This window comes from Phyllostomus hastatus, unplaced genomic scaffold (assembly GCF_019186645.2).
Source record: "Phyllostomus hastatus isolate PE091 unplaced genomic scaffold, TTU_PhHast_1.1 phas_scaffold_11, whole genome shotgun sequence".
Taxonomy (NCBI): Eukaryota; Metazoa; Chordata; class Mammalia; order Chiroptera; family Phyllostomidae; genus Phyllostomus; species Phyllostomus hastatus.
This window is the reverse complement of record NW_025334005.1, coordinates 2,668,618-2,690,249: the sequence shown is the minus strand read 5'-3', so window position 1 is coordinate 2,690,249 and position 21,632 is coordinate 2,668,618. Positions and strand designations below refer to the sequence as shown.

At 52.8% G+C, this 21,632-nt stretch overlaps 2 protein-coding genes across 3 annotated transcripts; one reads left to right on the top strand and one right to left on the bottom strand.

The window, feature by feature from the left end:
- Positions 1-5,457: 5,457 nt before the first annotated feature.
- CCDC87 (coiled-coil domain containing 87) lies at positions 5,458-8,238 on the bottom strand. Its single transcript, XM_045854741.1, is given in 2 exon segments — positions 5,458-5,675; positions 5,678-8,238. Coding segments are annotated over 2 exon segments (2,763 nt in total). The 5' UTR covers positions 8,223-8,238.
- Positions 8,239-8,351: 113 nt separating this feature from the next.
- On the top strand, positions 8,352-19,901 carry CCS (copper chaperone for superoxide dismutase). 2 transcript variants are annotated; one of them, XM_045855277.1, is made up of 8 exons: positions 8,352-8,540; positions 8,870-8,942; positions 14,158-14,295; positions 14,512-14,689; positions 15,508-15,568; positions 19,124-19,201; positions 19,279-19,382; positions 19,485-19,901. In XM_045855277.1, the coding sequence occupies exons 1-8, from the start codon at positions 8,502-8,504 to the stop codon at positions 19,636-19,638; spliced, it is 825 nt and encodes a 274-aa protein (XP_045711233.1). In that variant the 5' UTR covers positions 8,352-8,501; the 3' UTR covers positions 19,639-19,901. The 2 variants fall into 2 exon arrangements, with proteins under 2 accessions (XP_045711233.1, XP_045711234.1); XM_045855278.1 differs by having other exon boundaries at positions 8,414-8,545.
- The last annotated feature ends 1,731 nt before the right edge of the window (positions 19,902-21,632 follow it).

The window sequence follows — 21,632 nt, the reverse complement described above, 5'->3', positions numbered from 1 at the left end:
GGAAGCCTATCCTACAAGAGGCCCACCCTCCGGAAGATAATTCTAGGTTTTATGGGTCCACCCCCCTTGTATAAACTGAACCTGGGTGGGCTGTGATACACAGACTAGATCCCCCTTTGAGAATGGACTTGGTGTCCAGCTACTGTGAGTGCTGCCCTTGGCTCTCAGTCCCTCAGGGCTTGACCCAGAGTCATGCCCCCTTTCCTAGATAGCTTCACGGAGTGACACACCTGAAGGGTCATCCCAGCTTCAGAATTTCCTGCTGGGTCAGGGGAGTCATCCACGGAGACCATGGAGACTGCGTGGCAGCTCAAGGCCTCCCCTGCCTAGTCTTGCTCCCCTCTTTTCCTCGGGGGCTGGCCCCGAGAGCCCTCCCACCTGGCTGCCTGCCTGCCAATCTTGATTTCAGTCCATAGCAATGCCTACCTCAGTGGCATTAGGCAAACTTTGCATTTATTGATTGATAGGTTTTTAAAAATACCAGTAAGTGTAGGTTTGGTAAAAATTTAAACAAATCATTCCTATACACGTTTTAGGCCGGGGACTGATACGTTCCAGCTAAAAATAGCCTAGAAAATGCCACAGGTTTGTGGCATCGGAGCAGCTACACAAGACATATATGAATAGGTGTGCTGTTCAAAGAGAACTCCTATCTTTAGCAGAATTTCTTTGGAGTCTAACAAACAAAAACTTGCATCTGGGTGGATCCCCACTTGGATGCCCAGAGACACTTCAAACTTGACCTTTTCAGGGTCAAATTCACCATCTTCCCCACCCCCAGCACCCCCATTCCCACCAGGCCCTCCACCCTCCCATTTTATGAGGAGTTCCCTCAGAGGCCCAAGCCAGACACCTGGGAGGCATCCCCGGCTCTGCCCTCGTTCCCCACATCCAGTCACCACCGAATGTTGCCAAATCTGCCTCCTAAGCACTCCACCCACGCTCCCACCCTGGCAGCCTCTGCCAGCTCCGCCTATCCCCAGCCTGGCAGCCTCCTGATGGTCACCGGTCACCCACAGTGCAGCCAAATGTCACCTCTTTGACTAAATAAAGCCTGTTAAAACCCCATTCTTTCTCCAACCTCATTCCCAAGCAATCTCCACGTGGTTTGCTCCTCTCCAGCCACACCGGCCTCCTGGGACCCCTCGGGCCCTCGCCCATAGCAGGGCTTTCGCACTTACGTGAACTCCAGCCAAGAGGGTTCTTGCCCCGCCTCCCCGTATCCCACAGCTCTTCCCACTCATTCTGGTGTTTTTTCAAATACTCCCGTCCCCGATGCCCATTAGAAATGGCCACTCTCTGAACTGTCTCTTGCCCTTTGTGTCCCCCCCCCCCCGTACCGTGTGTCACTCACATACCACTTGTTTTACCTGCAGGGCTGTTGGGTCTCCCCCACTGGAACGTCAGGGGTCTTTTAGGGGCTGGGGCTCTGCCCCCACCTGGGCAGCAGCAGGGCTGCAGCCAATCACCCCAGCCCAGATTTAAAATGTTGTCTGAGGCCTCTGAGTCTACGGCAGGCACAAAACTAAAACTCAGTAACTTAGAGAGTCAATTTATTTTTTAAGATTTTATTCATTCACTTTTATTCTCTCACTCAGGGAGTGACAGAGGAAGAGAAACATCAATGTGCAAGAGATACATGGATTATTTGCCTCTCGCTTGCCTCCAACTGGGGACCTGGCCTGCAACCCAGGCATGTGCCCTGACTGGGAATCCAACCAGTGACCTTTCAGTTCGCAGGCCAGCACTCAATCCACTGAGCCACACCAGCCAGGGCAAGAATAAATTTTCATTCAATTGTCCTAGGGTCCCATTTCTCCAATGGGAGGTAACGACGCCTTCATTTTCTTTGCAAGATTGTCGTGAGGAGTAAATGAAATGATATCCTTAGAGCACCTGGATGTGACACTTGGCAAACAGTGAGTTCTCAACACAACTGAGTCGGCCGGGCCGGGCCTGGGGCGTTGGGCTGCACGGGGGCTTGGCACAGAGCGGGGCCCTCACCGCGGTCAGCACCCGGGGCAAAGGAGTTGAAGTCCCCAGACCTGGGTTTGAGTCTTGACTCCACCACTTCAGAGGTCAGTTACGTTCCGCTAATTCTTAGCTGAACGAACGCAAAAAGCACCTTGTAATCAGCAAAGCACAAATGAACAGTAGTTATCAGTATTATTACATTCACCAACCCCATAAAGCGGATCAGCAGGAGGGACTGCACAGCCATCCATGGGTTTAGGTGTGGGAGGTCCTGGAATTCGTTCACTACGCAACACACTGCACCCAACTTCCTGTCTTACTCCTGAATGTTTGCCTTCTAAAGGGGCCCATGCTGTTGCACTTTGGTTAGCAAACTGCAACCCGAGGGCCAGATCTAGCCAGCTGCCTGTTGCAGAAATCAAGTTTTATTGGAACACAGCTCTGTCCATTTACTTATGTACTATCTGCAATAGCTTTCACAGAACAAAAGCAAAGACGAGCCTTGTGACAGACACTGTATTGCTCACAAAGCCCCAAATATTTTACTGCCTGATCCTCCACAGGAGAAGTACGCCAGCCTCTGCTGTAGCGCTCCTCACCCGGGTGATGTGTAACTTCTGGACAATGCAGCAGGATGCCAATATCAATGCTAAGTATAGTGTATCTGCCCAAGGGGCAGTTCAATTCAAAGATGAGTAATTTCAAGCATCACAAAACAAATATATTAAAACAAATATGCACATAGCATGGTATCGAATGCAAGTTTTGCATAAATTTCAAAACTAAAAGACTTTAGCCCTGGCTGGTGTGGCTCCGTGGACTGAGTGTCGGCCCGTGAACCGAAGGGTCGCTGGTTTGATTCCCAGCCTAGGGCACATGCCTGGGTTGTGGGCCAGGTCCCTGATAGGGGGCGCAAAGAGGCAATCACACACTGATGTTTCTCTCCCTTTCTTTATACCTCCCTTCCCCTCTCTCTAAAAATAAATAAATATATTTATGTAATAAATATATATATTTAAGCAAATAAATATAAAATCTTAAAAATTTTTTAAGACTTTAAAGAGATTTTTCTCATGCTTTCAGGTCAGCACTGCTCCCCCCACTCCCTCTGCCCTCTGATCCCTCACACCGGAGCAAGATGCTTGTTTGTGTTCCTCCATTCAAAGGGGAACTTGGGTGGAAAAGTTTGAAAACTGCTGTTTAATTGAAAAAAATAAAACAAAGTGGGAGTTTACGTGCGAAGCAAATGGTGAGTGGAGGACATCTGAGGGTTTCACACTCCCTGTGCCGGCAGGAAAGGCAGGCCATGCCTAAGAGCTCTTACCACCCTGGCTCACAGAATCAGGGCATATGCAGGCTTCTGGGTCGGACAGACTGGGGCTGGGGTCCTGGTTCTCCAATATACTACGTTTATGAACCCCAGGTAAGTTACTTTACCTACCTGAGCCTTCATTTCCCCAGCTGTAAAATGGTGATTAAAATATATACTACTTCAGCCCCGGCTGGTGTAGCTCAGTGGATTGAGTGCCAGCCTGCAAACCACAGGGTCACCAGTTCGATGCCCAGGCAGGGAACATGTCTGGGTTGTGGGCCAGGTCCCCAGTGGGGGGCACAAGAGGCAACCACACATTGATGTTTCTCTCCCTCTGTTTCTCCCTCCTCTCCCCTCTGCCTAAAAAGAAATAAATAAAATATTTTTTAAAAATTAAATATATCCTACTTTACAGGTGATTATGAGGAGTCTGAGAAATCATGCAAGGAAAGTGTTCTGCACAAGGTAACTGCTAACATGTTGGCTAAATTTCTTGCATATACAAAGAGTGTTGAAAAATCAAGAAAACAAAGTAGTCAAAATCAATTGAAAAGCGGGCAGAAGCCATAGGTATTTTATAGACAAGGAAATAAAAATAGCTTGTAAATATATGAAAGATGCAACTCCACTCATAAAAGAAATGAGAACACAACTCAAATAAGATACTATTTTTCACCTATTAGATGGTAAAGATTAAAAATGTTGATATTGCTGTATTGTGAGAGTGGGGAAAGAAGTATAGTCATATGATGTTGATGATAATGCAAAGTGTGGAGAGTAGTCAGTAAGTTCTATCAAAATTACAAATGCTTATGCTTAAACATAATTCTACTTCCAGGAATTTAAATAATAGAAATGGTTACAATCCTAAGTAGAGGAACAAGGATGTTTTTAGGGCTTTGTTTTTTATTTTTAAAGGCCCCATAATAAAGGGCTAGTTTAATAAAATAAAAATATACTCAGTGGAATACTATATAGCTATCAAAAAGAATAAGGCAGCTCTATGTGTATTGATATGGAATGCCTTCGAGGCATGTTACGTGAGAAAAGAAAGAAGCAAAATGGGTACCGCATGCTTCCATTGCTGTGGTTATAAACATACGTATAGGCAATACATACACATGTGCTCTTATGTATGTAGGCTATCTCTGAACTAGACCACTGGCTGACCTATGACGCCTCACATAATTTAACTTGCCTCTTGGTACCTCTGACTCATCTTTCCCCCAGCTCTGCCCCACTGGTGACACCAGCCACTTTGCTTTTCTGAGACACCCCAGGCATCCACTTGCCTTAGGGTTTTGCAGTGGCTGTCAGTTACATTTTTGTCCCAGATGTCTGTGGGGTTCATTTCTTCCCTTCCTTCAACCCTTTGCTCACATCTTACCTTCTCACTGAGGCGTATACTGACTGCCCTCATTAAAGCCACACCCTCATCCTTTATTTCCTCGTACCCTACACTTTTTCTTTTTTCCACAGTACTCATCACCTGCTAATATTTTATCACTCAGTGCACTTAGGGGCTGTGTTTATGGTTTATTGTCTATTTCCCGCCAGTAGAATGTAAACTCTACAGAGGGTAAGAATTTTTGTCTTGTTCAGTGATATAAGCCAAGCATAAAATAACTAGTAGATACTAAACAATGATTCACTGACTAAGGGAATGGAGAGATACACAGGAACCTGGTAACAGCTGTTCCCCGCAGGCAGGGGAGCTGAGGTTCTAGAGGTAAGGACGGAAAGGAAACTGACTTTTCAGGACAAACCATTGTGTGCTTTGTACCGTGTGCTTTGTACCATGTGCTTGCATTAACTGGTAAGAAAAAAATCAATCACATTTTTATGCTAGAACTAGAAGAAGTGACAACCTAGACTCGACCCCTCCTCACCTGACATATGATGGTCCAGGTGCAGAGAGGGTAAGTAATGTGGCCAAGGTTACACAGCCGGGGTTTGAACTCAGATTTACTCACTGCAGAGCCCTAGCCCCTAACCATTACGTCACAGAGCCATTTGATTTGGAGCTCCATCAGCCGGTTTAATGCAGCGTGAAAAACATGCCCAGGTTTTCCAAAGGTGGCAGTTTGGCTCTGTCTGATATTTCTCATTACAGTGAACTCCAAGCAATGGTCTCGGTTCTTTTGAAACATGAGATTTTGGCTGCATTGTGCTCAGCTTGACATAAATGGGCACACTGGTCTTGGGGACTCTTTGATGAGAACGGCACGGTCAGAATAGAGTGTTGGTCTCAGTCCCTCGGTAGTGGGAAGCGCAGTGTTCCTGAAGCCTGCGCTCCCAGATATTTCTTCTTGCAAAGCCGTCAAGAGGTCTGGGTGGAGCCGCGGGGTGTTGGGGGGCAAGGGAGGGATTTGAGGGCACTTGGCCTGGGACTATTCCCAGGGGCTATTAACGGTGGGCTGCCGAGCCTCCTCATCCTGGCTGACTGGTGGGAGGCCTTCCACGCCCGGACCAGGTGGTGCACCCGCCGCCGCTGCTGCAGCCAGTAGAGCATCTCCACTTTGTCACGCTTCATCTTGTCCAGGTAAGGCCTGCCCTTGAAGGTCACTGGCTCACCAAAGATTAATTCAACCTCCTTCAGGAGCGAAACCAAAGGGGCCTCCATTAGATTGAGCTTCCTGTGTAGATGGTCGCGGATGTGATTTTCCTCCAGGAAGCGACTCAGTTCCGAGTCAGTCTTTTGGAAGAAACGGTTGGGGTCGGAAGCCTGCCGCTCAAACCACTCCAGTTTCCCCAGCCACATCTCCCGCCGCTGAATGGGCTGCAGGGTCTGCTCCCAGGCGCTCACCAATGAAGGCAGCTGCCTCAGACGGGCATTGGAGCTGTACTTGATGGCCATGTCCAACCGGTCCTTGCTGGGAACCTCAAGCATGGACCACAACCGCTCCAGACGCTTCTGCAGGCTGAGGATTTTGAGGGGTTCTCCCAGGAGGTTGGACCTCTTAGTTTCTAGACTGTGCCCCAGCACTGTGTTCCAATCCCACTCTCCTGGCATGAAGTCTGGCTCTTCATCTTTTTGCAGCGGAGGTGGGGGCTGAATCTTCAGGGACTCTCTGGCAGGGGCTACGATCTCCACGGGAGCCTCCTCTTCATACATCTGGAAGATGACATGGAGGAAGTCTGTCTCCTGGTTGGTGAGGTACTTGAAATAGTCATCCACAGACAGGGTGGCCTTCCACCAGGTCACCCCTGTGGTCTTGTTTGATGGCGCCTCCCAGCCTTTGCCTGCTTGGAGTGATGGGAGGGAGGACGTCCTCTCGGGGTTGGACTGTAAAGTGTTTGGTCTGTGGGGGAAAAGACCAGCCAGCTTGGGGTTGATGATATGATACTGCTGTTCTTGACGCAGAAAGGCTGAGACCAGGAACATGGACCAGTCTTTACTGGCTGCAGGCTCAATCAGGGGTCCCTGGTCAAAAGACAAGTGGTCAGTAGAGACACTGCTCATCAACTCCTTGTAGACCTCCCTAATGCTATTACCAAAAAAGCGATCAACATCCATTTTCTCGATCAGGTGGGGGTCCAGTTCACCAGCCAGGTGGTTGTATAGGGCTCCGGTCTCCTCAACGTGGAAGGAATCCAAAAACTTTCTCTCCGAGACTTGTACACCAGCTGCCTGGACCACAACCTGATTTCTTAGCTTCAGAGTTACAGTCACTGGCTGTGGATGGAGTGGAGGGGATTTGGAGGACTGGGGACCCCAATGCCCAGAGGTTTCTCCTTCCTCATTCAACATTCTCTGGAGCTCTTCCATGGGATGTGTTGCAGCCGAGTGGTGGGTCTGGGCCCCCAGGAGTGGGGGCATGCCTGAGTCTACTGGTGAGTAGGGAGTCCACTCCAATGTCATGTTCTTCATCATCTGCTTCAGGTCCTCGGCCACCATGTCCCCCACCAGCTCTGGTTTGCTCTCTGCAAACAGGACCAACGGGGTTACAGGACGAGGGGAGAGTGAAGAAAGACCCAATTCATCTGCTAGCGTCCAGCCCTCACGCAGAGAAGGCATGGACTGGCTCTTCTGGAGCTGGGAGTAGAGAAGTAAATGGGAGGTGAGGGGAGACCCACTGGTGAGAGCTACGGGGCCCCCAGGCTGCGACTCGGTCTGTGAGGAAGTGAGGCTGGCTTTCTTCTTTTGCATGGCGTACAGCCAGGGGAGAGCCTTTCTCCTCTTCAGCTGGGGGATGGACTTCAGTTCCTTCACTGGGTCGGGTTCAGGTTCTCCGAAAAACTCTGGCGAGCGACTGAGCTGGATGAGATAGTTCAGGTTGAGGTGGCAGCATGGCATTTGGGGCAAGCGGGCGCTGTGAGGAGGTGGTTTGACAGCCCCAGGGGGGCTGAAGGCGCGCAGCTTTAATATGCCGCCCTGGGCCTCCTCTACTTTGAGCAGGGCGCGGAAATCAGCGAGCAGGCCACGGTAGACCTCGGGACTGGTGAGGAACACCGTGCAGTCCCTGGCGAGGCTGGCGGCCAGCCGGGTGAGCGTGGCTGATTCAGTGAAGACATAAGTGGAGGTCGACCTGGTCTTCAGCAGGTGCAGGTAACATAAGAAGAGCCGCTCGCAGCTGAGCAGCACGTAAACCAGGAGCCGCTTCCGCAGCCTCTGGTTGTTCAGGTGGCTCAGACTAGGCTCAGCGGGAGGCTCCCGCCAGCTGCACTTCAGCTCGTCCAAAATGACCTCTGTGAAACGGTGTCGGCCCTCAGGAGGCATCTGCTCCTCCAGCCCACAGCTGGCCAGCCGCTTGGCCACCTGGCGGCACAGCGACGCCACCGTCAGCCGCGAGACGGGCAGGGACGGTAGCATCGGGACCTCCTGCAGGAGGCGCTTCTGAGACTGTGAGCGCGTTCTGCTGGGGAAGAGCGACAGCGGACGCAGCAACCGGTGGTAACACTGCTGGAGCTCGCGTTCTGGTTTAAAAGGCTCCATTTTAGCGCTGGCGGAGCCCGTTGTGAGACCCGAGGCGGCCGAGCGGTTACTAAGGGAACCAGGGACCAAATGGCCAGAGTGCGCCTGCGCTGCCTAAGTTCGCCGAATGCAGACCTTTGTTGACGCGGGCGGGGCGAAGAGGGCAAGGTCTTGCGTGCGCGCGCACCAGGGGGCGGGGCACGCCTGGCTAACGAGGCTCAGCCTCCTAGCGACTGTGCACTGGGGTTACGCTACAAGAATCCGTCTGTTCGCGTCCTCTGGCCAGTGACTGCATTCAGGATGGCATCGGACTCGGGGGACCGTGGGACCGCTTGCACGGTGAGGTTCGAAGCCTCTTGTGGGAGCCTAGCAGGGCAGTTAGCCTCGACCCCTAGGGGTGATCGTTAACACGAGAAGGGGGGAAGAAGCGGGCGCCAGGGGCGGGGCCTGAGGCTCCAGCATGAAAAGAGTGCGAGAGTAGCAGGGTTTTTGGCGTTAATGTTGGAAGGTGTTGGTCCTGAAATGAGTGATAATGAAGAAGGCGCTTCAGGAGGAGTCACGTGGGGCGTTTCCCCAGGCCTTTGGGGTAGTCGTAGGGGAAGTAGTGAAACAGGGTCATGCAAGAGGGGTACCCATCTCTCATCGGTCGGTACCTGCCGCCCTTGCAGCTGGAGTTCGCGGTGCAGATGACCTGTCTGAGCTGTGTGGACGCGGTGCGCAAGTCCCTGCAAGGAGTGGCAGGTAGGAGCCAAACAGATTTTCTGTGGACCGTCCAGAAGCCCCTGGGACAGGTAGACAAATCTCTTTGACCGACCGTACTCCCATTTAAGAGATGTAGAAATTGAGACCCAGAAAGAGGAGATTGTTCTCAGCGTCACACAGAGCCCCAGAGGCAGAGCCTGGACTGCAGGTCTCAAGCCTGCCCTGCCAGCAACCGCCTGTCCTTCTGGTGTCTTAAGCCTCACATGCCTGGAGAGTAAGGGGCTAGACCGAATATAGCCTTGCCTACAGAAGGAGTTCCCTGAAAAACAAGCACGTTTTGCTTGTGAAACAGCATAATCTTGATAAAGCAAACACCAGCCCTGGCCATGTCTCACCCTAGGCAGCTCCTGGCCCTTAAAAGTCAGCTAGCTAGCTGGCCTGGAGGTGACCTGGCACAGCTGGAAAGATCTGAGAAGGCAGAGCCACCAGCACGGCACCGGGAACCACCTTTCTTTGATTCTGTTAAATGTTCGTCAAGTCATTCAGGAGCTATAGACCAGGCACTGGGGGCTTTTTAGGGAGAAGAGTTCACACGTGTTTCAGGCACATCCCTGCCTTAGGTAAAGATGAGCACACAAGCATCACTCCTGGAAGGGCAGGTCTGGGGAGGGGTGAGGTTAGATGGGTTCTAAAGCTGGGACAGTGGTGGCACTCGGCTCAGTGTAGGGCAGAGTGTGTCATAGCTGTTAGGGGTATGTGCTCTAGAGTTAGACTGTTTGGGTTCAGATCCCCTCTTTATGGCACTAGAACCTTAGGTATGCAAGTTTTTGTGCCTCTGTTTCTTTTTCTTTTAAGATTTTATTTACCTAGAGAGAGGAAGGGAAGGAGAAAGAGAGGGAGAGAAACATCAGTTGTGTGGTTGCCTCTCGTGTGCCCCTCACTGGGGACCTGGCCTGCAACCCAGGCATGTGCCCTGCCTGGGAATCCAACCATCGACCCTTTGGTTTACAGGCCGACGCTCAGTCCACTGAGCCACACCAGCCAGGGCTGTGACTCTGTTTCTTTAGTGTTTCATTGGGCATGATCATGGAAGCTACTCTGGAGGATTGTCCTGAAGAGGAAATTAGTTACAATTAGCACTTTAGAAAAGTGTTTGGCATGAGGTGAGAACACAGTGAATCTTGGGAATTGTAAGAGGAAGGGCTTACAGGTGGTGATCCGATTAGGTGGAGGAAGGAAAGTACAGTCTTGAAGTTGGATTTGCTGTGCGTTTGGGGATGATGGGCGAGTGTCTCAGAAGACTGAGCCATCCCGCCGCGGGTGCAGTGCTCTGACCAAAGGTTTCTGAGAAGGTTGGGCTCCCCACTTCCTGTAAACCATTCTTGCTGGGAGAGCAAACAGCTCGACTTCTTGTTGGACGCAGCAGTTTTTCATCCTCAGCAGATTTCTTAGGCACAGTAAAACACCTCTGGTGGCTACATTTTCTGTTCTGGGTAACTGGAACCAGCTTGGCTTTTTTCATGGGCTGAGAGGGGTGAGGAATTTGCCCTTTCCGGTGGCCTGGGGCTTTGGAGAATCGAGCTGTGTTCCCCTTCTAGGTGTAAGTGGGAGGAACTCCCAGCCCAAGGCCCACTTTTTTGAATGCTTATCACACACTCTGGCGTGCACTGAGGGCTTATCTTTTCTCTCTCACTGGGTTCTGAGCTGAACCAGGGCTGGCTCGGCCACACTCTGGGCTTCACCAGCCAAACCGAACTGCTGCACAGCTGGAGGGCCAGCTTCTGGGTTCAGACTCAGGTCGGAGGCTCAGGAAGTGCGCAGTCACAAAGAGCTTCCCACTTGGAGCCCCCCCACTACGGGAGCAGAGAGTCAGTTCTTCTTAAGAGACCCCAGATCAGGCACCCACCTGCCCCGAAGCTCATCTGTCGTCAAGTTTTGTCTACTGTGTGTCTGACACATACTCAGAATCCAGCCTCTCTTTTCCCGTACTTTGGCCTTCACACCAGTCCAAGCCACCTCACCTCTCCCAGACCCAAACAAGAGCTTTATTTTTGGGTGCTCTGTCACCTCTGTTGCCCACTCTGGTCGCTTTTCCATGTAGAAGCCAGAGGGAGCCCCAGCCATATGGCTCAGTTGGTTGGAGCATCAAAGCAGGTTGCAGGTTCTATTCCCCGGTCCGGGCACATATGATCCCGGGTCTGGGCGCGTGCGATCGCTGGTGGTGACATGCAGCCTGGGCACATGGGGCAGGCAGCTGATTGATGCTTCTCTCTCATTGACGCCTCTCTCTCTCCCTTTCTCTCTCTCTAAAAGCAATGGAAAACAATGTCCTCACGTGAGAATATTAAAAGAAAAAGAAAAGCAAGAGTGATTTCGCAATCACACATTAGATAACGTGGCTGCCCTGTGTAGAATCTTCTAGAAGTAATAATGTTTGAGAGCTTCCCATGGGCTGGGCACAGTGTTAAGTGCTATATATGAATAACTCATTTATGTCTTCGATAACCCCCTGAAGTAGATAGTATTACACTCTCCATTTGCGTGTGAAGAATCTGAATAGAAAGTTCAACAGAAATGTTGAGTAATTTGTCCAGGGCCACACAGCTAGTATGTAGCAGACTGAGGATTTCAACTCCAGAGCCCACACTCCCCACCACTGTCCCCTACGGCCTCTCCCAGTGGCTTCCCATGGCATTAAAATTAAAGTCTTAAGTTCAAGTCTGTCGATAACTGTGGTAAAGGTAAAGTTTTCCTTTTTATGGCCGAGTAGAATTCCATCGTGTAAATGCCCGATGGTCGGTGTCTCCCTTCATCTGCTGATGGACAGTCTGGGCGATTGTAAATAACGCCGCAACTGCAATGACCGCAGGGGTGCTTATGTTCTTTCGATTCCTGTTTGGGGTTCCTTCGGATATATTCCCAGAGGCCTTCCAAGCGTTGCGACCTCCAGCCAGTTGTGTGAGTGTCTAGCTTCGTTTGCTCTCACCTGCCACGTGAGGACGGTGTCACCGTCCTGATGGGTGTAAAGCAGAGCGCACAGCTCTTGCCACACGCTGCAGGCTCAGGCCACAAGAGTTCCCCGCCGTCCGTCCTCCCTCCCGGCAGCCCCTTCGCATCAAGAGGCACCTCTTCATGGACCCAGAGCTCCAAGGCATCGCAGGCTGCTGGGTGGCCCAGGATGAGACGTTGTGTGAAGGGAGGCACAGTTTGGTTATTGGGAGGGTTTCCTTCTCACAGAATTGCCTCATTCCTTTTTTTTTTTTTAGAGAATTGTCATGAGTTTGAGTCAAACTGATGACGCAATGTGCTGGGAAGCAAGATCTCACATGCTCCCAGGGTTGCCTTGTTCCTGCAGGGGAGGAGACGGGCCTGCCCGCCTGATCTCGCACGCATTCTGCCTGCTCCCAGCAGGGTCAAGCACGCTGCGGGGGGGTCTGAAGGAGCAAGCCAATGAGACCTGTGTAGCCACAGCCAGAGGTTCCCGTCTCTCAGGTGCTGCCCCCTCCCAGGAGCACTTCCCAGTTTTGCCTCCTTTAAGCAGGGAGGAATCTGAACAGCTGAGGCACCTGGTCTGTACCTTGGGAATTGTTATTCTCTTCTCTGCCTGATGGTTCACCCAGGCGTAGTCTGAGTTCTCCCACAGCCTGTGAGCTCCCTGAGGACTAGGACCAGCGCTTTCCCCGACCCTGGCCTCCTCCGCGCCAAGTACACATTCGTTGAAAGAATATGTAGCAGGGAACCCAAGGTTGAAGGGAAGGCCAGCAGTCAGTGTAGCGCCGAGTTCACAGAGCGCTAGCTGAACACCACATTTAACCCGTGTCTCCTGGCCTGCCCACGGCTCCCCTGGGCTTTACTCTGCAGCGCAGCAAACACACTGAGATCAACCCAGAATGATTATTAGCCCTCCAGGTAAGAGCAGCATCTAGAGTTTCTAGCCCGTCTCCTCTGAACTGGCTGAGGATTCAAGAGTTCTCTTAAAAGGCCTGGGAGCCCCAAATACCCAAAGGAAAGAGGCCCCTCTCATCCTTCTTTGAGTTGGCTCGATGTTCCTCAAAGCTGAGGGTGCGTCAGAATTGTCCCACCGGCTGCGCACACACAGTGGTGACTTTGGGATTTGGGGGCCAATTGAGACACGCTGACATTTGAACTTGACCCTTGTGGAACACACAGGCCTTGCGCCCGCACAGAGGGCTGGGATCAGTGCAGTGTGAATTACGCAGGGAAGTGGCAGCTCGAGGGCAGAGGAAGGGGTCCCAACCTGCCCGGAGGCTGGGGGCTGCTTGTCAGGTGAGCAGCGTCCAGGGGAAGCACCTGGGCTCCGGAGCTGGGGTGCCTGGGAGGAACCCTAGCAGGTCCCAGAAGTTACTACAGTGTGACTTGGAGCAAGTTTCTTCGTTTCCCACAGGATTGCTTGAGCATGGAAGGAGTTACTTCAGATAAAGGATGAAAAAGCCCACAGCACATACTCAGAAAATGTCGTTCCTCATGATGATGGTGATAGGAGCTTTATTGAGGGATAACTCACGTATCACAAAATTTACCCCTTTAAAACATACAGTTCAGTGGCTTTTAGTATATTCACAGAGTTGTACAGTCATCACCACTATCCATTTTATATTTCACCAGCTCATGAAGAAATTGAACGCTTTAGTTGCCATCCTCCTAAGACCCTACCCCCGGTCTACTTTCCGTCCTTATAGATTTGCCTATTCTGGACATTTCTTCCCGAATGGCATCATCTAATATGCGGCCGTCTGTGATTGGCTTTCCCACAACAGTGTTTTCAAGGTTCGTCCTTGTTGTAGCACCTAACAGTGCCTCATCCCTTTTTCTGGCTGAACAGTGCTTCGTTGTACTGAAATAATGCACGTTGTGTATCCATTCCTCAGTGGATGGGCATTTGGGTTGTTTTCACCTTTGGCTATTATGAACAATGTGGGTCTGATAGCCTGCTTTTCTAAAGACATTTTTAAAAAGAATTATCTATGTTTCCAAAGTTATAAATAATGCCTGGTGTGTACTAAGGACTCAGAACAATCCTGGGAGTGAGGTGACACTATCCCCACTTTATTTGCAAAGAAGCGGCCTCAGAGAGGTCAAGGGCCTTGCGGAAGGCAGCTTCCAAGCCTGCCTCCAGCCGTGGGAGGTTGGTGTAGATGGGGACAGGGGGGTTACCTGCTCTGTCTCTCTCCTGCCTGTCCCCAGTGCAGGGTTGCCAGCTCCCCGCTGCCCTCTGCCCTCTCTCTCCTCCCAGGTGTCCAGAGTGTAGAGGTGCAGCTAGAGAACCAGACGGTCCTGGTGCAGACCACCCTGCCCAGCCAGGAGGTGCAAGCCCTCTTAGAAGGAACAGGGCGGCAGGCGGTACTCAAAGGCATGGGCAGTGGCCTTTTGCGTGAGTAACCACCGTGGCCTTGGCCTTGCCTTTCTGGGAGGGAGGCGGCCAGGGGCTGGTTTAAATCTAACCATAGGATTTTGTGGCTTTGGGTTGGAGAGGCTTTGGAGAAGGTGTGAAAGTTACTGTGGGGCTCTCTCCTTGCCCCTCCCCAGCTGATGGAAGGGTGGGGCTGGGTGAGGTGGCACACCAGCCCAGGTGCCCCCTATCTTGCAGAGAATCTGGGGGCAGCAGTGGCCATTCTAGGAGGACCTGGCCCTGTGCAGGGCGTGGTACGCTTCCTGCAGCTCAGTCCTGAGCAGTGCATCATCGAGGGAAGCATTGACGGCCTGGAGCCTGGGCCACACGGACTCCATGTCCATCAGTTCGGGGACCTCACAAGGGACTGCAATAGGTAAGCCATCTGTAACCTCCCTTGCAGCATCCTCATCACCCCAGTTGTGTCCCCACTATGTGTAGGAGGCTGTATTCAGCCCTTAGGCACACTTTCACACTTTACGGTCCTCGTAAGTACTCTGTGTGGCATGTACATACAGGCCCAGTCTACAGATGAGGGAACTGAGGGTCAAAGAGGTTAAAGGACTTGTCAGAAGCCCCAGAACATGTAAATAGTAGAGTGGGGATTTGAACCAAAATCTGACCTTGATGTTCCTGCTCATAGCCACCGTGCTGCCTCGGAGATGGAGGGTGACTCTTGAATGTGGGGAAGGCAGGTCCCCGTGTCGTGGTGTTTGTCATGCCACAACGCTGTTGGTTGATTACTCATTTCTGTCTCCCCTAGAAGCTTACTGAGAGCAGAACCCATGTTTGATTCTTCTTTAAAAAAAAGATTTTATTTCTTTATATTTAGAGGGGAAGAGGGGCAAAAGGAGAGGGAGAGAAACATCAGTGTGCAAGAGATACATTGATTGGTTGCCTCTCGCGTGTCCCCAACCAGGGACCTGGCCCACAACCCAGGCTGCACCCTGGCTAGGAATCGAACCGGTGACATTTTGGTTTGCAGGACGGTGCTCAGTCCACTGAGCCACACCAGCCAGGGCTCCATTCTTCTTAGTGCCCTCAGCTCAAAGCCTGGCACAGAATGCTTGTTGAATGAATGGATGGGTGGATGGATGAATGAATGAATGAAACAAATATAATTAAAGTAAGAGGATGGATCACCTGCCCTGTGGGCTTCTGTTTCACTGCCTACCTGCTACCTTTTATTCTTAGCTGCGGGGACCACTTTAACCCTGATGGAATGTCTCATGGGGGCCCCCAGGACGCTGACCGGGTAAGTGTCCAGCTGTGTGAGGCTTGGGTGGAGACAGAGCCCCGAGGTCTCAGAGGCAGGGCAGGCAGCTCTCGGAACCTTTGAGTGAGATTCCTTTTTGGTCCTCACCGTATTTTGTTCCATTTACAAGCATTGACTGACACTCTCTACAGCCAGGGGCTGCCCCCAGGGGCTCACAGCTGGGTGGGGGAGACCACCGAGCACTCTGGCTGCAGCACAGCGAGAGGACTCTGGCTGGGGGCCCTGGGGGCCCAGAGCCAGCCCCTAACACAGCCTGAGGGCCAGCCCCTAACACAGCCTGAGGGCCAGCCCCTAACACAGCCTGAGGGGCACGGGCAGTGGGAAAGCTCACTAGAGAAGTGACAGCGTAGAAATGGAAGGTTTTCCCTGCACTCCACAGGCCATTCGGGTGCTCCGCCTCCTCCTGGTCCTGGAATTTCGTTTTCACTGGAGAAGTGTTTTCCCCACGGGCAGGTCACATGCTGCCTTAATGACTTTTGCCTTACCTGAGTACTGCTTGTTCTGTTAGTTACTCAATGCTTTGATTTAAATGGACTCACTTTTTTCCCTTAGGTGAATTATAGTTATTTTTAGTGCCTCCATCTATGACAGAAAGTTTCAGGCATTCCAGAGGAGAGAAACTACCATCCCGAACCCCCAGGTCCCTGTTACCCAGCTTCAGCAGCCACCGCCCGTGGCCAGTCCCATTGCACCAACACCACTGGGCCTCCTTTCGTTATTATGTTGAAGCAAAACAAGACAACATTTTATGTAATGGAGGTAGATTGTTTTTTTTTTTTTAATGAGAAACTTGATATTCACAGAGAATGGAAAACCAGTACTTCTAGCTTTAATGGGAGGATCATTGTAGAAATAAATCAGTGCGGGCTTAAAACGTGTCCTGAGCCCAGCTAGGGATGGAGCAGGTCCCCTTGATCTTTGTTAAAGTGATAGCGAGAGGTGTCAGAGACCTGTTAACACCAAATTGTCACTTTGTCAGACCGGAGGGTGGCATCTGCTCCCTGTGATTCGATGTGTCCCTGGGCTCTGTCCTCACACACCTAACACCTCCACTTCTCCCGTGGCGTGTTTTTCCCCTTTGCCGGATTCAGTGCCAGGCTGGCCCTGGGTCCTGGTCCCGAGAGCGGGTGGCTCCCCTCCACACCCCCAGGACTCACGGGCTTCCTTGGTTTCTATTTTCTATCTGGATGAACACTTGCGTTCTTCCGCCACAAGACAAATGAAAACATGGCATGTGTTTGTCCTAACTCATTGTAACGGGTTGTTTGGACTTTTGACTGTTCCGTCACATTTCTCATGGTCAGAAGCTGTTACTCCTCCTCCCCCAAGCCCAAAGTGGGAGGAAAGCCATGCTTGTGTTCAAGTGTATCTATTGCCGTGAAGCAAATGACTCCACACCTAGGGGTTTAAAACAACAAGCATTTATCATCACATCGTGTCGCTGGGGACCCCTCCCGGGCTGCAGCCACATCCAGGCCCGAGGCGGGGAGGATCTGCTCCCACCCTTCCTCACGTTGCTGTTGGCAGGCTGGGGGCCTCCCAGGCTGTTGGCCAGACCTCCGTCCTTTGCCACATGGGCCGCTCCCTAGGGCAGCTCACAACACAGCAGCCGGCTTCCCCGGAGCGAGGAAGTGAGAGACAGCATCCAAGATGAAAGCCACACTTTCCCTGTAACCTAATCTTGGAAGCGACACCGGGTTCAGCCCACACCCGGAGCAGACAAGGATGTGAACACGGGGGAGGTGCACCTTAGAGGCTGTCTGCCTCACCGATGCCTGAAAGGGGCCGAGCAAGAATTAGGCAGGTGAGGTACACCGCAGGCAGAGCCCTGGAGGCACGAGCCAGCGAGGAGCACCTGGGAGCTGGCAGCCCGTGTCTCTTGTGGAGGCTTTAGAAGGGCAAGAGACCACCTTACAACCTATGCCCTGCCCTAGGCCCCTCTCAGGGCCGGGAAGCAGAAGGAGGTGGAGCCAGCCATTCCATTGTACCCAAGCCCTCGATATAGACAGAGGAGGACCTGAGCAGGAGCTGCGTGGCCAAGGCCGCCATGATGACCGACAGGTTCCTTGTGCATTTCAGCATCTGGTTTGGGCCCCATGGGAATGTGCTCAGTGTGGGAATTTACGTCCAAGCCTGGTTGTCCTGTTGCACGTCCCCTACATGCCCTCAGCTTCCTTCCCTTCTCTCCTTGTCCCCCTCCGGTCCTTTCTCTTCATACACTGTACTGAAGGGATTGCTCCAAAGCATGGGGTCACCATGTCGTGCCCGTGCCTGAACCCCTTGGCTGTCCAGTGCCTGGTGGTATGGGCCCGGCCAGGCTGCTGGGTGCGGCACTCAAGGCCACTGGCCCGGCTCCGCCCACCCTCGTGTAGGGGAGGGACTGGAAAGGCTGCCTCTCCTGACCCTGTGCTGCTGAGTCATGCATGTCTCTGAGCTGCTCTGCCCGCTGCTGCTCCCTCAGCCAAGTCCTGAGAACTCTCAAGGCTCTGTGTCATTGCCGCCCCTTCCTTGTCTTTCTACCATAGAAGTCCCAACACAGGGCATAACAGAAGCACCAGGTGTAGGCAGCAATCTCTCCGGGAAACAGGGTAAAGCAGAAGTGGCTCTTCTGGCTGCTTGTCCAGACCATTGTATGTACAGTGACGTGCTTTGTGACCATGCTTTGCAGCAAGGTCTTGTGTGCCAGCCCACACAGGCACAGGACAGGCACTTGCTTCTGCCCGAAGTGTCAGGTTGGGGACGATTTATTTGCACAGATGTGAGTCTGTGACCCACCAGCAAGGTCTTGTCACCAGAATACACACTCACTGTCGTCCCAACCCCATGTGTCGTCATCACTCGTCTGTTCTGCATCTGTCTCCCTCCGAGCCTCGAACCCATAGAGGGTGGTGACTGCGTGTGCACCCCATGCCCGGCAGAGGGGGTCTGATTTAGGAGGTGCCCAGTAGATTTGTTGCAGCATTTTTATTGCCTTCCAGGGAGAAGGTGTACAGAGCCAGCTTCTGCGGGGGGCAGGGGAGGACAGGCAGGACAGGCCCCTTGTCCCTTGTGTCTCTTCTCTCTGTTCCTGGAAGCAGGACGTCAGGGAAGGGATGCTGGCTGCCTCTGATGGCCAAGAAGCCAGGCATGGCCAGCCGAAGCCCGGGGGAACTGCAGACTGCCAGGGGCTCACAGAGTCATCAGGGGGCTGGTGAACCCGGCTTGGAAAGAAGCAGGGACGGTGCTAGCTTCCGAGGCCAGGGTGTCAGGCCGGGCAGCGACCTCGAGGGAGAAACAGCCTGGTCCAGGGGGCATGGCTTCCTAGAAGGGGGTCAGGGCTCTCTCCACGGTGCTGCCATTCCGCCCGGGATTTCAGCTCCAGGGAGAGAGCTTCTGGTTGGCGTCTTTGTGTCCTGGGCGTCCCTTCCTTTTACCTGACTGCACCCACAGGAGGACGCTGGTACTTTTGGGGAGTGGAATCAGATACTGGGGAGCCATAACCTAGCAGCCATGCCCCATGTGCTCTCCCCGCCCCGCCCCCCGGTCTTATTGCAGCACCGGGGAGACCTAGGAAACGTCCATGCGGATGCCGACGGCCGAGCCACCTTCAGGATAGAGGACGAGCAGCTGAAGGTAAGGGGGGAAAGGAAATGAGGGTCTTTCCTCCCAGATAGGTCTGCTGTCTGAGGCCGCTCTGTCTCCCCTCCAAGGTGTGGGATGTGATCGGACGAAGCCTGGTCATCGATGAGGGAGAAGACGACCTGGGCCGAGGAGGCCATCCCTTATCCAAGATCACGGGGAACTCAGGGAAGAGGTGGGTGATGCCGCCCCCTGCAGGAAGCTGTGCTTTGCCAGCCAGACCCGCGAGGGGCCCGGAGCAGTGCCTGCCTGCTCTTGACCACGTGTTCGTCTGCAGGTTGGCCTGTGGCATCATCGCACGCTCCGCCGGCCTTTTCCAGAACCCCAAGCAGATCTGCTCCTGCGACGGCCTCACCATCTGGGAAGAGCGAGGCCGGCCCATCGCTGGCGAGGGGCGGAAGGGGCCGGCCCAGCCTCCTGCACACCTCTGAGCGGGGCCTCAGCCTCAGGCCCCGGCACTCTCCTCCTGGCTGGATGCCGTCCTCTTCCAGGCGGAGGAGGGCAGGGGTACGGGGTGTGCGGGAGAATGCTGTGAGGCTCCCTTGGCAAATGAAAGCTTTATTTTCATAGCGAACCCTGTTTTTCCACGGGCTTGGTGAACACAGTCCCCGCTGCCTGGGACTTCAAAGGCCAGCTCTCGGCTTTTGGAGCCAAAACAAACAAACAAAAAACAAATAAACTGGATTTAAACCTACACACCTCCTGCCCTGACTGGTGTAGCTCAGTGGGCCGGGCGCGGTCCCATGAACTGAAAGGTCGTCGGTGCCATTCCCAGTCAAGGCACACGCCTGGGTTGTGGCTAGGCGCCCGGTGGGGGGCGTGCGAGAGGCAGCTGATCGCTGCTTCTCTCCCACATCGATGTTTCACTCCCTCTCTTTCTCCCACCCTTCCTCTCTCTCTAAAAACATAAATAAAATCTTTAAACACACACACACACCCCTCCTAAGGGCAAGTGCCTGGGGAGAACCCAGGAATTGCCAGACAATGGCAGATGCTTTTCAAGTCCCCGCTGGGCCTTGCCTGAGGCCAGCTAACTCCTGACCTGGAGGTCAGGAGCTACTCCTGTCTCTTCCCAATGCACCCTTTAAAAATTAAGCTTCCTTGAGTTGATTTCTTTACTCACAAGTGAAAGACTCTTAATTAATCTAACAAGTGAAGTGCTTGGCACAGGGCCTGGCACACGGTAGGTTCAAGGAGCAGTGGCTGTGACTCTGAGGCCCAACCGGGCCCGGGAGGCAGCCCAGCCAAGCTGCCCACTCACGGGGAGGGCCAGTGACCAGGGGTTCCGGCTTCTCCACTCGTCCGATTGCCCCCACCCCTGCCCCCACTGGACTGCGACGGGCTGCTGGCCCGGGACACGGTGGGCTGTCAGGGTACAGAGCGTGCCCTTTACGCTGCCTGCACGGAGCGGGTGGGTGGTTCTACAGTGCGCTGGCCTTGGCCGAGGTGCGCCTGGCACGCTCCCACTCCCCGGGCGGGCCCTGCCTGGTTCTCCTGCCGGCTGCCGCCGCCTGTGCCTCGACCCCCAGCCCTCCGCCCCTGCTCTTTCTGCCCAGCCTGTGCTGGGTGCTTTCCAGCTCCTCTTGTTTCCTGGGGAACCAAATCCTTTGTAATGCTGGGGCCCAGGTTTTCCACCCCCCTCAGCCTCATTGCCGGAACTGCTCTCGGACTCTGCCCGCAGCCAACCCCTGACCTCCTCTGGCCTTCCTGCTGGAGGCATGGCCGGGTTTAACCCTTTCGTGGCTCAGCTGCTCACTGCCCTCTGCCGCTCTGCTTTGATCCCTGAGGAATCAACGTCCTATTAGCTTTTCTTTCTTCTAAACTCTTAGCTGTGTGCTTTTTTGCAAACTTTGTTTTTCATCAAGAAATACTGTCCAAACATCTCGAAGCCCCATCTGTAAAGCAGAAGTGGACGGGTCCTGGGGCTGCAGGGGCCACGGCTTGGAAATCTTGGCCAAATTCAGACATTTTTGTGTTGCCTCTCAACTTGTGCCATGTCCGAGAACCATCTGTACTATCGTTCACCAACTACTTTTCTTTCAATTGATTCACTTTTAAACTTACTTAAAAAGGAAATTGTAAGCACATTAGCTAATACTGTACCTAGATAGTGATTGTCAAGTGCCAGGCTCTGTTCTAAGCACTTTACATGCAGTAATCCATTTAATCCTCTGGACTATCCTATTATTATCCCATGTTACTGATAAGGAAACGGAAGCACAGAGTGGTTATGTAACTTGCCCTAGGTCACGCAGTAACATAGCCCAGGTGGTCTGGCTCCAAGTCTGCTCTTTTTTTTTTTTTTTTAAGATTTTATTCATCTATTTTTAGAGAGGGAAGGGAAGGAGAAAGAGAGAGAGAAACATCAATGTGCAGTTGCTGGGGGGTCATGGCCTGCAACTCAGGCATGTGCCCCGACTGGGAA